We start from the raw sequence: 13,768 nt of genomic DNA, 5'->3' as shown, positions 1-13,768 counted from the left end.
TAATGCCTTTCAAGTTACTTGGAGATTAGAAATCTGCACGTCAGGCAGACACTAGTCACTGACTCAGATGAAAGCTTCTCGCTAGAAGGTTTCTGTTTTCCTGATATGTGTACTTTTAATAACAACATTTTCTTATATTGCCAGTAATATTTTAATTTGTTAATTTGATAGTTTAACTAATAATTTCTTATCCTGCCATTTTGAAGTTTGTTGAAATTCAACCCAATGATGGACTTGGTATTCTTCTTCCCCTTGAAAGCCTGACATTGGATATAATCTTTAAAGCTAACAAGGCGAAAGAGTACAGCTTTGAACTAACCTGCAAGTCGGAGATTAATAGGTATGTTAAGAAACTGATGAGTAGCAGGTAATCTAGAAATCTAAATCCTGCTGGATTTCCACTGTTGAGGTAGTTCAGGAATTAAATCCCTGCCTATTTTGAGGAGCTAAGGCCAGGATCAAAATGGGAGGCAGGTAGGAGTTCTCCAGTTGACAAGAGTTGCTCAGTACCTCTTAGTTTCATCCTTCATTTACGTGTCTGTCTTTAATGAGATGACTTTTCCTGTCCCACCTGAAACTTATCCTTGTCCCATATCAAAGCTGCAGGTTTGCCCCAGGCTGTCTTCACCTGCAATGTTCTCTTGCTTTTTCAGCAGAATTACTGAAGGACCTTCTTTTTTTCTGAAAATGCTTCGTACATTAAGCTAATGCTACTAAAATAATGATGGCATAAACTTTGATTTGACTGGGTGCATTTCCAGAAGTTCACAGAGGAAGAATTCAAGTAGGGACTCTAGCCAATTGTGCATTAAAAATAGATAGTATTATTGTTCATCTTTAGGCAAAATTCCCATTGCAAGCTTGAAATTCTGCTTAAATAGGGACTACAGGATTAGTTCCCTATTTTCCGGGCTGATTAAGAGACTATTTTATGCTGAGACAATTTATCATGTGTTTATTTTTAGACAATTCAAGCTGTCATGCAAAGCGGTTGGAGTCCACCCACCTCTTGAATTGTCTCATTCCTTGGTTCAGTTTGCTGCAACAGCTTTAAACGGGGTGTCCACAGCCACGCTCTACGTGATGAATTCCCATGTGAGCGTCAACCCCTTTACTCATCCCGTCCCAAGAATTGGCAAAGGGGAAGTTGCCCCTGTTGGACCCACTTCCTTTGAGTTCCGTGTGCCAGAGGCCTGTCCCGTAACAATTACACCTTCTGTCGGAACTGTGTTGCCTGGAAAGGTAAATTCACTTTAACCGTTGAGTGTCCTGCCAAATCTTTTGATCATTTGCATCCCTACAAATGCAGTCACTTGTAAATGAAGCTCAAGATGTAAATTAATATTAGAATAGCTGGAATATTTTGTATTGTTAGAAATAATGTTTTAAAATCTGACATGAGGGGTTAATCATCTTAGCAGGCTAATGCTTTATGGGAGCTTTCGCCTCGAATGTTCTTTCCCCAACGTTGTCATTATGATTTATTTGAAGAATGTTTAAATATCAAAAATACTGATCATGTGAAACCAGCCCACTCTAATATAGTGGACTTCCAAAAAACCTGCAAGTGACCTTATTAGGATCATCTTGGAAAAAAATTGTATTTTATTTAGAATCATTTTGGTTAGAAGAGACTTTAAGATCATCAAGTCCAACCGTTAACTGAGCACCACCAAGTTAATTTTAATTAACTTAATTAACCGAGTTTGTTAATTTTTTGCTGACAAGTATATGTTCCTATTGAGTGTTTTATGTATAAAACATGTTTGAGGGCTGGATTTTGCCTCTCATTCTTGTCTGTGCTCTCGCTCCCAGAAAAGCTTGATTCGAGTGTCCTTCAGACCAACGCTGTCGGATCAGCAGATCAGAGAAGAGGCAGTTCGGAGGCTCTGCAGAGCAGCTGCGGCAGGGGCAGAAATGCAAGTAAGGAACGCTAAGAACAAGCACGTGCTCTTGGTCTTGTACTTCCAGATATTTGTTACTGGATGATATTTTTATCATAAAATTATTTGCATATTGATGAAGCTCAAACTCCTGATCCATGCAAGACCTGCCTGTAAAGGACAAGAGTATGACTCTGCTGTTGTACTTAATGTGTAGCCTGTTCACTGAGCAATGATTTAATTTCCTGCTAACAATTTCAAAAGCATTCCTAGAGGACTTCCTTGCAAGTACTTCTAAAAAAAAATTCTACACTTCTTGCAGATTTACAACATCCATGGACTTCTTATGCAATGCTGTGAGTTAATTTATGTGAACACCTATGGTTGTCTTTAACTATGAGATAAATAGGTAAAATTCCCATGAGTCTTGTATTTGTCTGCTCCAATAGAGGAACTCTGGGGTAAAATATGCCCCTTCCAATTTAATTTTACGTTATTGCAAATGTATGTAATAACTCCTGTGTCTGTGGCTTGTGACCATGATCCCACCGCTGTTACCTTGGTTCAGGCAACCTGTCACCCCTCACCAGATACTGTATCCTTGGGGCAGGGACTGTGTATTTCTAAACTGGTGTCTTCAGTGGATTCCGGTGATCACCCTCGGTGTATGATGTCTCCCTGTGTGTATTTGCAGAAAAGGAAGAAAGACGAAAAAAGAGAGGGAAAGAAATCAAGCATTTCCATGCACAGACAGCAGTCTGCCAGGCAGCTGCTAAGGGATGGAGGCAGTAAACACCCGACTTCTCTCCATAGCTCTGAACGACCAAAATACGAAGAGTTAAAGCCTGAGTAAGTCAGCAAAAGCATCTTGTACTACATAGACGACGTTCTCTTTAAGTGGTTTAATAAATCTACTAAAGCCTATAGGTGGAGAAGAAAGCAAACTGGAGAGAAGAAATAGCTTTAGCTGTGTTGCAAAGGCTGTTGCCAAAATTAGCGCTGCTTTTAAGCCACACAGCTGTACCCTCTCGTGTAGGCAAAGAATCCCTTTATGCATCAGAGGGATTGAAGACTTCAAAGAACAGAGCAGAAAGCGGGAGATGTGGCTCTCTGGGGAAATTTGGCTGAACCAAGGAGGGTATTATTATAAAGGGCAACTAGAAAGCTCAACTTAGTTACCAAAAGAAGCTACTCTTAATAGACCTTTTCTGAATAGGTCTAACAGACCGAATACAGATGGAAACCATCTGATGGGCCCATAGCCATGGCTTTGGGTTAATTTCATTTTTTTTTTTTTTTTTAGGTTTTACATAGTCCACGTTAGTCATGGTCACCTTCAGCCCTGGAAATGTCATGATGCTGTAAAATGTGCATTTTTAAATGGCTATTTTACAATGTGTGCCTCAGTGAGAATTAACATTAATAATTTGTGCTGTCTAGAAACGTGGATACTTAAATGCAATATCTGATGCTTGAGGTCTCTTGTTTAGCAGACAATCAACTTTTTAGAACCACACTTCTGCCTAATTGGAGGAATTTAGAAATGTTTGGAAGTAAATACATGCTTAAACACCAGGCATTTGTTGTACTGGGTGTTAGATATTTTGGACTAAAATCCCATGTTCGTTGCTGTCTATTAATTACATTTTTTAATACTTTCAGTACAGCTCATAAAAATGAAATTTCTATTTTTAGATTCTGATTATGAAGCATTGCTTGGCATATTGCATTGCAGAAATGTGGTCACGTGTCTACATATAGTTGAAACGATGTAGACATACTGGAAGACACTGGGATACTTGAAGTATTCAACATAATGGAATCACACTGAGGGTTTTGCAATCTTTAGTATAAGATCTATTATCTGGGTTTATAACTTTAATTTCTTTTGGCGAGAAAAGCAAACCTCTTGGGGTGGGTCTATTACAGCGCATCAAGACAGTTGCTTAGTTTCACTGTTATGTTCCATTTTGAATGTATGACTAAGAAACAGGAAACACAAATAGCTCAGTAGACATTTGATTTTTATTTTTTCTTTCTCTCTCACTCACTGAGATGACTCTTATTCCTGGATTTTCTAGTTCTGATGCTTATATGGCAGCCCAGGCTTTCCTGATGAGAAATTTCAGGGGGAGGTTTGAAAAATACATCATACCGTGCTTTGTTGCAAGTGGATGTGTTGATGAAAAGAAAGGCTCCGAAAACTTGAGCTACAGGTATTTGTGATTAGATATTTGCAATTCATGGCAGTTCAGGAATTTGGGAGAGAAATGGTGGGCACATGAATTTTATTCATTTGGGGAGGAAATTTATTTTCTGATCTTAATTACATCATAGGTCAGTGGTAGAAACTCATGCTTACAACCCACTAGTTGCATAAGAGTCAAACACATGAATAGCAAAGCAACTTAAAGAATAATTGTATTAAAAAATTGAAGCCAGATGTAGATCTTTCTGCTTGGGCACACACAAAGAAGTCAGCCACCAGAAATTATGTTTTGTTTTGTAATAGCAACTTGAAGGTATCCTCCTAGGATATGAACAGAGTAAGAACAGGTTTCTGACAATAGGTCTTGTGTATGATCCAAAAGCAAATATCCTTTTTCTCTCTCTCCAGCCCCTACAACACCCTGTACCTGGAGCTGCGCTGTCCCGCTGTAGCACCATCTGTTGTGGTCACTTCAGATAATGGAAAAAACACCGTGAATTTTGGTGACGTTGCAGTAGGTATGAAATTTGAATTCAGGCTTTAAATTTTTTGTCTGATGTCAATTTCTTCCGAACACAGTTTTGCATTTTCTTTTACATTGTTTAGTTGACTTTCAAAGGTCAGTGTAGAAATTAGCCCCAAAATAGGTATTTAGGTGAAAAATCAGTAGCCAATCTGGCCAACTGAGGCATGTAAAAAGCAGACTTGATCCCAAAACATGGAATCAGGAGCTCTGTCCAAATCTGAAAGCATTTTGGTGAGCTTTGACTCGTGTATTAGCCATAGAAATGGAATGAAAGTTTGGTCCAGGGAGAAGCATGAGCAAAAAGGAGGAATGGTAATGCATGAGGGAGCACCCTCGCTTCTGAAAACGTTTTCATTCCTGTCAGGCCACAGGATGACGAAGCCAATTACAGTACAAAACATCTCCCCGGAGAGGGTGGAAGTATCCTTGTTTGGAATGTGTACGTTAATCTGCCGTTTGTTTCTGTTTAATTTGATTCGTTACTTGTAGGAGGAACTGTTTGACACTCAAGTAAGTAGGAGGTAGCAAATTTCAGAGTTAATACACGTCTTTCGGAGTGAGGCGGGAGGTGATTTGAGGAACAGACTCACAGGTGACCTACTGGAAAGCTAATTCTTTTCTCTTAACCAGAAAGAATTCCGCAGAGAGCCAGACTTGAGAAGCACTTAACCAGTTTCTAAGGAGTATAAGGTGCTGATGACAAAGGCAGTTTCAGTTCAGGATCACAGATGTGTGAAACAGAACCAACAACTCAGTTTTGCATGATGCTGCTCTGAATTTCTGAATACGTGTAGGAAGGGGCTACTGCACTGGCTTGTCTGGGTTAAGCTGTGGGATAATACAGGAGAAGGCATATCCCTGATCTCATGGTGTTAATGACCCTTTCCGGGCAAAACCTGAACATGGAGTTACATAGAGCTTTTCTTAACTGGAAAAGGATCTTCCAACTATTTGAATTCTGTGGAAAGAAATAATTGGATTAGTTCTTCTGTTCTTAGTTATTGATCTCTGGAAAAGCTCAGAGATGCTTGTTTTATACATATGTTGGTCTAAACAATAGTTGGAATCTCTTCTTGTATCTTTTTCCCCAATCTTGGTTTATAAATTCTTTTCCTTGACCTGCACTGTTTTAGCTCGGATTTTCAGTTCTGAATCCCAGTGGGCCCTTCCTGTTGATCACACCAGTTAAAATGCTTGAGCCAGGTGAAAATAAAACCCTCGTCATCTCTTTCTGTCCAAATGAGAATGAATGGGTGAGTAAGAGATGACACAATAATGGGGGAGGAGAGATGTAACGGGCTGTGTAATATACCCATAATACTGACTGGGATGAGGCTGTATAATAATAAGAAAAACATTTGGATTTTTGTTTATACGCTAAATCCAGTAGTAATGGCCCGTTAGTGGGAGGGGTGGGGGTGTTTTCCTTCAGCAAATGGGCTGACGCAGACATCCTCTTGGCAGTTCTTTGACGTGCTGGACATCCGGACGGCAAAAACCAGCCTAACCCTAAATATCGCTGGTCGTGGGGTGATGCCAACAATTGTTTGCTCTGTGGGAGAAGTACTCGATGTGGGATATGTCATAGCCAGAGAGAAGGGGACTTCCACGTTCAAGGTAAATCCCCCCGTGCTGAACCAGAAAACACATCGGCAGTTTCTGGGAGGAGGAAGAGGAGTTCTGTAGAGTGACAAACTGTAGACAAAAGAACGTAGCTTTAAAAGCATGTCTGGCAGAGTGATTTGACGCTGAGACAGTTTCAGGCCAAAGGTAACAAAGCTGTGCGGGAGCATCTTGTTACCTGCTGCTGTCCTGCCTGCAGCCTATAAAAAAAGAAAAAATAGAGATCCAGTACTTTCTAGAAAAGAAAAAGAAATGGTCCGTGTGATCTCTGTAGATGTAGCCAGGATGCAGAGGGATGTGGAGTCAGAAATGGCTTTGATTTCTGTACTCTGTCCATCACTGTCACAGCCGAGGTCACTCTGTGCCCACGGGAAGCAGTGACAGAGGCACATGGTGAAATGCAGAACTGGTCCTGCAAAGAGCAACCTGAGGGGCTGCCCTGGGACAGGCTTAACCCCTTCACTCACTCATGTATGGCAAACTTCCTCAGACTCAGGAACAGGACAAGATCTAGGCATAAATTTTCTCCTCTTAGATTTTATCTAAATACCAAAATATATTACTTGCTGTGATACTCTTAAAAGGAGCCTGGTCCTTGTTACTGGGGGGTGGAGGTTGATATGGCTCATTATGGGTGGCAATAATGTGTGCTTTCTGCAGCATCTGGGTACACAATTGTACAGTAACACAGCAAAATAAATTCTGCCTGGTCACAAAATATGGATCCTACAGCTCGAGAATCAATGTTCTTAATGAAAATGCTGTAAATTAATGTCACCAGATACAGAACACCTCCCCACTGACCCTGCGATACTCCATGCGACTGGATTCCCTTTCATCAACAAGGGACAAAGATCAGCAGAAAATTCCATCCTTCATTACGTCCCCTTTGCAAAGAACAGAGTTTGTTGGTAAATTTGTTTTTTTTCTTTTCTCTTTCTTTTACTTTTGCTAAAGACTCATGAAGTCTAAAGCAGCGTTACTGTGTCCTGTTAGATCTACACAGAGTCAAAACCTGGGGCATCGCATCCCTGAAATCAAAGACATCATTTTGTTTCCCCAGTAAGAGCTGCACTAATTCTTTCTATAGGGGCAGCTGTAAGTTTATGCAGCCTGAGCAAATATCCTCAAGTGAGGAGATAGTAGTCTTGGAATCTAAATAAACCCACACTGTAATTGTGTATTAAAGGTTACATTTTGGGATGTCCATCTCTGTAAAAACACTTTAGAATATATGAAGGGTTTGGTGATGCTGCTTCTGGTCCTCTAGAGATGAATGTGTTAAACTGACAGATGGATTTATCTGGTATTTCTAACACCTTTTTTTGCATCAGGTCTTATTTATTTGCTGTTCCAACAAAAATTAATTTGGTTTAAAAATACATGAAGAGGTAACACGAAGCTGTCCTCCTTTCTTATTCATATCCTTGTGTTTATTTACCAGGAACACAAAACTATAACGGCTTAAGTGTGTTCAGCATCTTTCCAACAGAAGGAGAGATTGTTGCTGGGAAGAGTCAGGATTTTACTGTTACTTTCAGCCCTGACCACGAAAGTTTGTACTATTCTGACCGCCTCAGGGTTGTGCTCTTCGGCAAGGTGAGACAATCAACGTACCTGGATATGAAATCAAAGTCTAAATAAGGCCTACAGTGACTTTATCAGCATGGGTCTTAGTAGGAGTTTCAAATACTTATATTATGTTCATTAGATACGCTGATGTAGGTGGGAGATGGCAGGTTTGGGGCCCACTGACTTTTGGTCAGGTTTTAAATATTCCATTATTAATTCATAACAAAAGCGACTTGGGATTCGGTCCTGTCTGGTGCCCAGCTGTCTGCACGGTGCAAAGGGGAGGTGATGGGAGGAGGGTGGCTGCCGCACTGCTGAGCACAGCACAGAGGGGTTCTCTGCAAGTAGCATTGAATGACAGCGGGAGCGGAGCGGTGCCCACACGGGGACGGGCGCTGGGTACCGGGAGGCTGCTCCCGCTCTCACCCAGCGTGAGGAAGGAGGTTCCATCTGCGGAGCAGCAGTGGAGCTCAGCCGAGCCCAGGGCAGGAGAGGACAGGCTGCGGCACGGCAGGGGCTTCATGGTGTGCCAAGAGGCCGGCCAAAAGTTACTGAAGAGTGCCAGCTAATGACCGTCAGCAGGCACTGCAGACACCGCAGAAACTGGTAGTGAGCATATAAAGTACTGTTTCTCTCCTTGCAAGTTTTGTATCTGCTGATTATCTCTGGAATTACAGTTAAGAATGCAATCAGAATAAGCTGACGATGAATGGAGACTGGTCCTAGTTCACAAACTTTAGCCGAGTTTGGCAGCAGATGAGTTTTGCCTCTTTTAGTGGCTTTAATATAGTTTGCCCAGTCCCCTCCCGAGGCACATTGCCTGAGGGTGAAAGGCTGTTTAAAACAGAAGTGCCCGAGGGGACAAGAGAAGGGGAGGGCACAGGATCACGGTGTAGGAGTACAGGACCTCCTGGTGTTTATTGTATAGAGAGATGTAATCATTTCTATGCAACTGATGCTGTTGTGTCAGTGTTGCTGTTACAGCGGTACGGAAGCTGTAACTCACATTTGAAGTGTTCTTCTCTTCTCCAGGAACCAGCCCATGTGATCCACCTGAAGGGTGCAGCAAGAGACCACCCCATGTTTGTGGAAGGGGGGGTTCCACTAGATGTGCCCATTGAGTCCTTGGCTGTAACATCACCCACGTCACCGCAGGAAGCACTAACAGGGGGTATAAAGTGCTGCCACTTACACTTTATTACAAAAGAGGAAATTATAAGACCAGGGCATGTTCCTCAGCCGTTAAGAAAAAGTAAATTGAAGATAACTTTTCCAGAATCAGAACAAATAAGCATTATGGTACAGCCTGTATTCATAACACACAAAAAAGGAAGGAAACTTTGTCTTAAGGAAAGCTTTTATCTTAATTTTATTGCAGTTAATGACGGTCTTCTATCTTTGCAACTTACCTTGCAAAAAAAAATTATTATAATTTAATACTACTACAAAGTATTAAGATGTATTTGCTTTCTGCCCCTTCTCTGACTTGTATTAAATATTTATAAAATTATTTCATATATAATAACATATCCTGGGCTCTCCCGATTGCACTGTTATGAAACAGACACACTTTCAGGGGCTTGAATTCATCCTTCCTTAATTTCTTTGGACAGGATCTGTGTTCAGAGACAGTGTATAAGCAACTCCTGCCTCTCCTGAGCTATAAATAAATCCAAGCACACACTGTGCACAAGTAGGAATATCATACGCACGTATATGTGTGTGGAATAATGTATGGGTAGAAAACAAGCATGAAACTTGGTAAACAATTGTTATAGTTTGCATTTGCAAACTGTGCAAAACCTCCTTTTGCTTAATTCTTCACTAAGTCTGTAAGAAGGATCTCCTTGTCTACGCCAACTCATGACTTTGCCACAACATCACTTTGTTTCGAACCATCCTGGGGTAATTTATGCTTAACTGATAATCACTCAGTGTTGACTATCTGGGAGTTTACTTAGTTCCTATTTGTTTAGAGCAAAAACCAGTGAAGTCCATTCTCCTCGTTCTGGAGTACTTCGAGGGAGAGAGTTCTCCGGTGCCGGCAGCGGCGGAGCTGAGGGTTGGATCCATACACACACAGTTTGCGTCGAAGAAGGTGAAGGAAATAACAAGTGTGGTTTTCTGTCAGATGCTCTGTGGAATTGTGACAGCGTACAAATGGCTACTAGTTCTTTCTGTCAAAAATTCAGCCTATAAATTAAAAAATACAGCTTTCAGGGTTTCTGATAAACTTTACATTATAAAAGCACTGGTGTTTGAAAAGATAGGATTATTTTTCAGGGACTAATATGAGGAATTTGCATTATGTTAAGTCGGCAACACAATTAATTTAGCAGTTTGCTTCCCTAATTCAGGAATACAGAGATTTGAGCACAGAGCTGAAGTACAGGTCTGAACCTGTTATTTTAGTGTATTGTGACAACTTGACACAACGAACAAGACGGATACGTGCAGTTTCAAAGGGCAGAAGCACTTTGGGAAGCCCTGGGCCCGCATGCAGCGCCTGGGCAGGGCAGGCTTGAATAAAGAGCGTGTGAAGGAGCAGAGGGGCTGTGCTGAGGGTGCACTCTCTGTGTGGGTCTCTCCTAGAGTCTGGAGTTCAGTCTTGAGACCCCCCCGCTCCTGCAGCAGAAGGGATTCACCATCGAGGCCACCAAGGGAACGGTTGAGTGTGGGCAAGTGAAACGCATCGGTGTCTCTTGGGTGCCACCTGCCGACTGTCGCGTAAGTGGCCGTTCTGCGGCACCTCTGGTCTCTTCCTGGAGGTCGGGGGGGGCTCTTGGATTTTTTTTTTTTTTTTTTTTCCACTTTATGAACCCTGTTTCCTTGGCTGCTTCTGCCTTTTTGTCCAAACTTCTCTACAGGGCTGTGATTGCCCTTCCTGACTCATCATCTTGGCCTTTCATGGAGCATGACAGAATGGACTCCCCTGCTTTTTGCTGGGAGGCGTGTGTGGGATGGCAGAATGAGTAGCCTCGTCCAAAATGAAGAGATTACTGCTATCATGTGCCGAAACAAGGCAACAGAGTTCCTGGTGTGATGTGTCATGTTGACATTGTGCCTCTTGGTAACCACTGGCTGTTACACAAGATTTATCACTAAGCGATGGGTAACAGGATCCAGCGCTTTCCCAACCCTCACGGCAGTGTCCTCTGCTGCTGCTGTGCCCAGTTGTCAGGGCTGTAGTGAGGTGACAATATCTGTAGCACTCTGGAGACAGGATGCTTAGTCATTGCCACTTATTGCAGTAGGAGCATTGCGTGGAAAGTGCCACCCCAGTGGGAAGAGAGGTAATTTGTAGCTGAGATGTGAAATCCATGGTTTAGAACTTCATCAACTCATCTGTTCTATGTACGAATAAATAGATTGGTTTTACGTGTGGATTTTTTGGTAGGCCGATGACCCTCTGCTTGTGACAGCCCTCCTGACCTTAAGAAGTGACATTAAGGAAACTTATCAAATCCTCTTCATGGCAAAAGTTGTGTCTGCGTGTGCTCCCGGTGAGGAACCAAGCTGAGTGGAAAGGAAGGTGGAGGCTTACATTACTGGGAAATCCTTGGAGCTCGGTTGAAACGTGGAACGATTTTGAGATCGCAAATCTGTGAGGGGAGCAGGGAAGCGGGAAGAAAGGTGACATGTCATATTTCTGCTTTTACCCCCACAAAATTCTCTGTAAACTCTGGCTCCACAAGCTTCATTTTCAAGCTGACTCTGTGACGATAACCTTGTGGTAGAAGAAGGAATTAACGAGGGCCCCAAATAGATGTTTTCCAAAGGTGGACATTCCCTCAGGAGAAGTATCTTTTTATATCTACATGGATGAGTTTCAAGCAACGTATCTTTTTCCGATTTCAGATGCTTTTCAATGGATTTGGAAAATCCTTGACTTTTGCCCTCTTAAGACCAGAATAAAGCTTCTTATTCAAGCCTCCTCAAAATGGTTTGGGCAGTCATTCTTAGTGTGCTGTGAAATCTCCCTGCTGACACGTGCTCGGGGAGGAAATAGTGACCGTGCTGTTCCCTGAATCTCTGGAGGTGGTTAATTAGACACTTGCCCTAGATCGCGGCTCTCCAGGAACTCTGAATTTCTACATTTGCTTTTCTCTGAATTCTGACTTAGGGTGGATTTCTGCCTGTTACTGGGGAAGCTGGAATGCTCTGCAGGTCTCAATCCTGTCAGGAAGCAGTAGCTAGTCCAGGGAAGAGAAAAGTAGCGAATGAGGGGACTGGGAAGTTAGCAGAAATCTAGAAACACAGATAATCTCTTAAATCTTATGTCGTGCTCTTTCTTGAATCAAGTCTGGGGCAAAATTCCCTCCACCGCTCCAAAGGCTCATTGCCTTTTGGCCTGTGGAGCTGTTAAAATTGCTTATTTAGATTATGCAGTAAGAAAATAGAAACAGGCTCTCTGAGTATCCCTAAGGGAAAGTGTGTCAAGCTGGTGGGGCTGCAGGAAAAAGCAGGAAGGCAATTGTCACAAGAGATGTTTTAAGCAATTTCCCCTGTTTATAGAGGCCGCTTGTCTAAGTGGTAAAGAGGGTTCCTTGTTTTTCTATGGACAGTGTGTTTGATCCTTTCGGATCCGTTCTCATTTAATAATGGATCAAGTGGCTACGAAGTTACTTAACTCTTCAGTCTAAAGCACCGCAGCTGCGGGAGTGACAACCGTTCCCCTGGGAGGAGGCAGGAGCTGGGGGTGGTGGTGCCAGCCAGGGCCAGCGCTGCCATCCCCAGAGGGGACACAGCTGGGGCGCTCGGGTTGGAGCTGAGGACAATGGAGGCTGTGTCTGATTCTTTTGTGGCCCTTCCAGCCCGAAACGGGAGATTAAATACCCCTGCACAAAACGTTGCAAATAGTACTACGCAGTCAACAGTTACCTAATGGTAGGGAAGGTATCAGAAAGTGAGGAGGGGTGCAGCACTGGAGAAGGTTTGTTTCGGGTAGTTAATTTGGAGACATTCGTTATGTGAGGGTCCTTTGGATTTCACTCTTGGAAACGGAGAAGTGGTGGCTGAGACTGATCTAGTCTCTCCAGACTCTCATAGCCGTATAATGTGCTGAAAATGAGTGTAAAATCATCTACCAGCAAACAACGCCCCTGTTTAGGAATCTTCCACTTCATAGAGGTCAGGTATTATAAAAAAGCATCCAAAGGATTAAAAAATTAAAAAAAAATAAATTAAAGAATGCATGTGACATTGTGACCATGTTGAAAAAGTGCAGAGGTTGCTTGCAAGAATAAGAAAAAGGCTTAGTAAGTGGAAAATAAAGCGTATACCCAAGGATTACCTGCTCCCACCAACAATATTTATTGGACACTGAAGCTGGAAGACTCATAGCAGCTTTGGAGAGCTCTGGATGCACATGTTGAGCTGCAGAAGTTAGAGGGTCAAGCTCTCAGCATTATATGAGTGCATTCAGAAAGAATAAAGGGTATAAAGAGCAGTTGCCATCGACCAGCTTAAGTCAGTCTGTATGGAATGGCTGGGAAGGTAAGCAGAGAGTCACCCGTGTGTAACTGCATTCTTTAGACTTGATCTTGAAAACCCCTATGAATAATTTCACAGACTTGAAGGGAGCGTGAGGTTCTGGGTCTCGGTGGTCAGAGTTCCCGTGCTTAAAGCGAAGTGTGTATTCGCTCTCTCCAGGGGGAGGGGTGAACTGTGATAATGAGACCAGGTTGCTATTTCTGGAGTACTGAAAATAAAGAAAACTATGTTTGCAATACAGCAGCTGACCTTCTGCAAAGCACCCATGGAACTCTGAGCAGTGTTTATTCTCTTTCATGACAGAAAAGCCTGTTATTTTATCTTGGGCCTCAAACGTAACCGTATTTGATTTCTTGGGGGCATAACAGCTGATTCTTGCAGGATTGGATCTTCCTTTCGGATGGGATTGGGTTTGCTCTCTTGGCACACGCAGTGCCGTGTGCCCAGCTCCTGCGTGAAGCA

The 13,768-nt window shown here is 42.5% G+C and overlaps 1 protein-coding gene across 1 annotated transcript in view; it reads left to right on the top strand.

Moving 5' to 3' along the window:
* Window positions 1-11,750, top strand: part of CFAP74 (cilia and flagella associated protein 74) — a 40,291-nt gene extending 28,541 nt beyond the window's left edge. The window contains exons 24-38 of the mRNA XM_074161604.1: window positions 207-340; window positions 966-1,242; window positions 1,816-1,923; window positions 2,578-2,732; window positions 3,965-4,099; window positions 4,501-4,610; window positions 4,983-5,038; window positions 5,752-5,871; window positions 6,083-6,235; window positions 7,023-7,152; window positions 7,686-7,840; window positions 8,846-8,984; window positions 9,790-9,911; window positions 10,406-10,540; window positions 11,211-11,750. Coding sequence (XP_074017705.1) covers window positions 207-340; window positions 966-1,242; window positions 1,816-1,923; window positions 2,578-2,732; window positions 3,965-4,099; window positions 4,501-4,610; window positions 4,983-5,038; window positions 5,752-5,871; window positions 6,083-6,235; window positions 7,023-7,152; window positions 7,686-7,840; window positions 8,846-8,984; window positions 9,790-9,911; window positions 10,406-10,540; window positions 11,211-11,333 — 2,052 coding nt within the window. The 3' untranslated portion in view covers window positions 11,334-11,750. The remainder of the gene's footprint in view (window positions 1-206; window positions 341-965; window positions 1,243-1,815; window positions 1,924-2,577; window positions 2,733-3,964; window positions 4,100-4,500; window positions 4,611-4,982; window positions 5,039-5,751; window positions 5,872-6,082; window positions 6,236-7,022; window positions 7,153-7,685; window positions 7,841-8,845; window positions 8,985-9,789; window positions 9,912-10,405; window positions 10,541-11,210) is intronic.
* Window positions 11,751-13,768: the final 2,018 nt, after the last annotated feature.

This window comes from Numenius arquata, chromosome 20 (assembly GCF_964106895.1).
Source record: "Numenius arquata chromosome 20, bNumArq3.hap1.1, whole genome shotgun sequence".
Taxonomy (NCBI): Eukaryota; Metazoa; Chordata; class Aves; order Charadriiformes; family Scolopacidae; genus Numenius; species Numenius arquata.
This window is presented reverse-complemented; position numbering and strand designations above follow the sequence as displayed.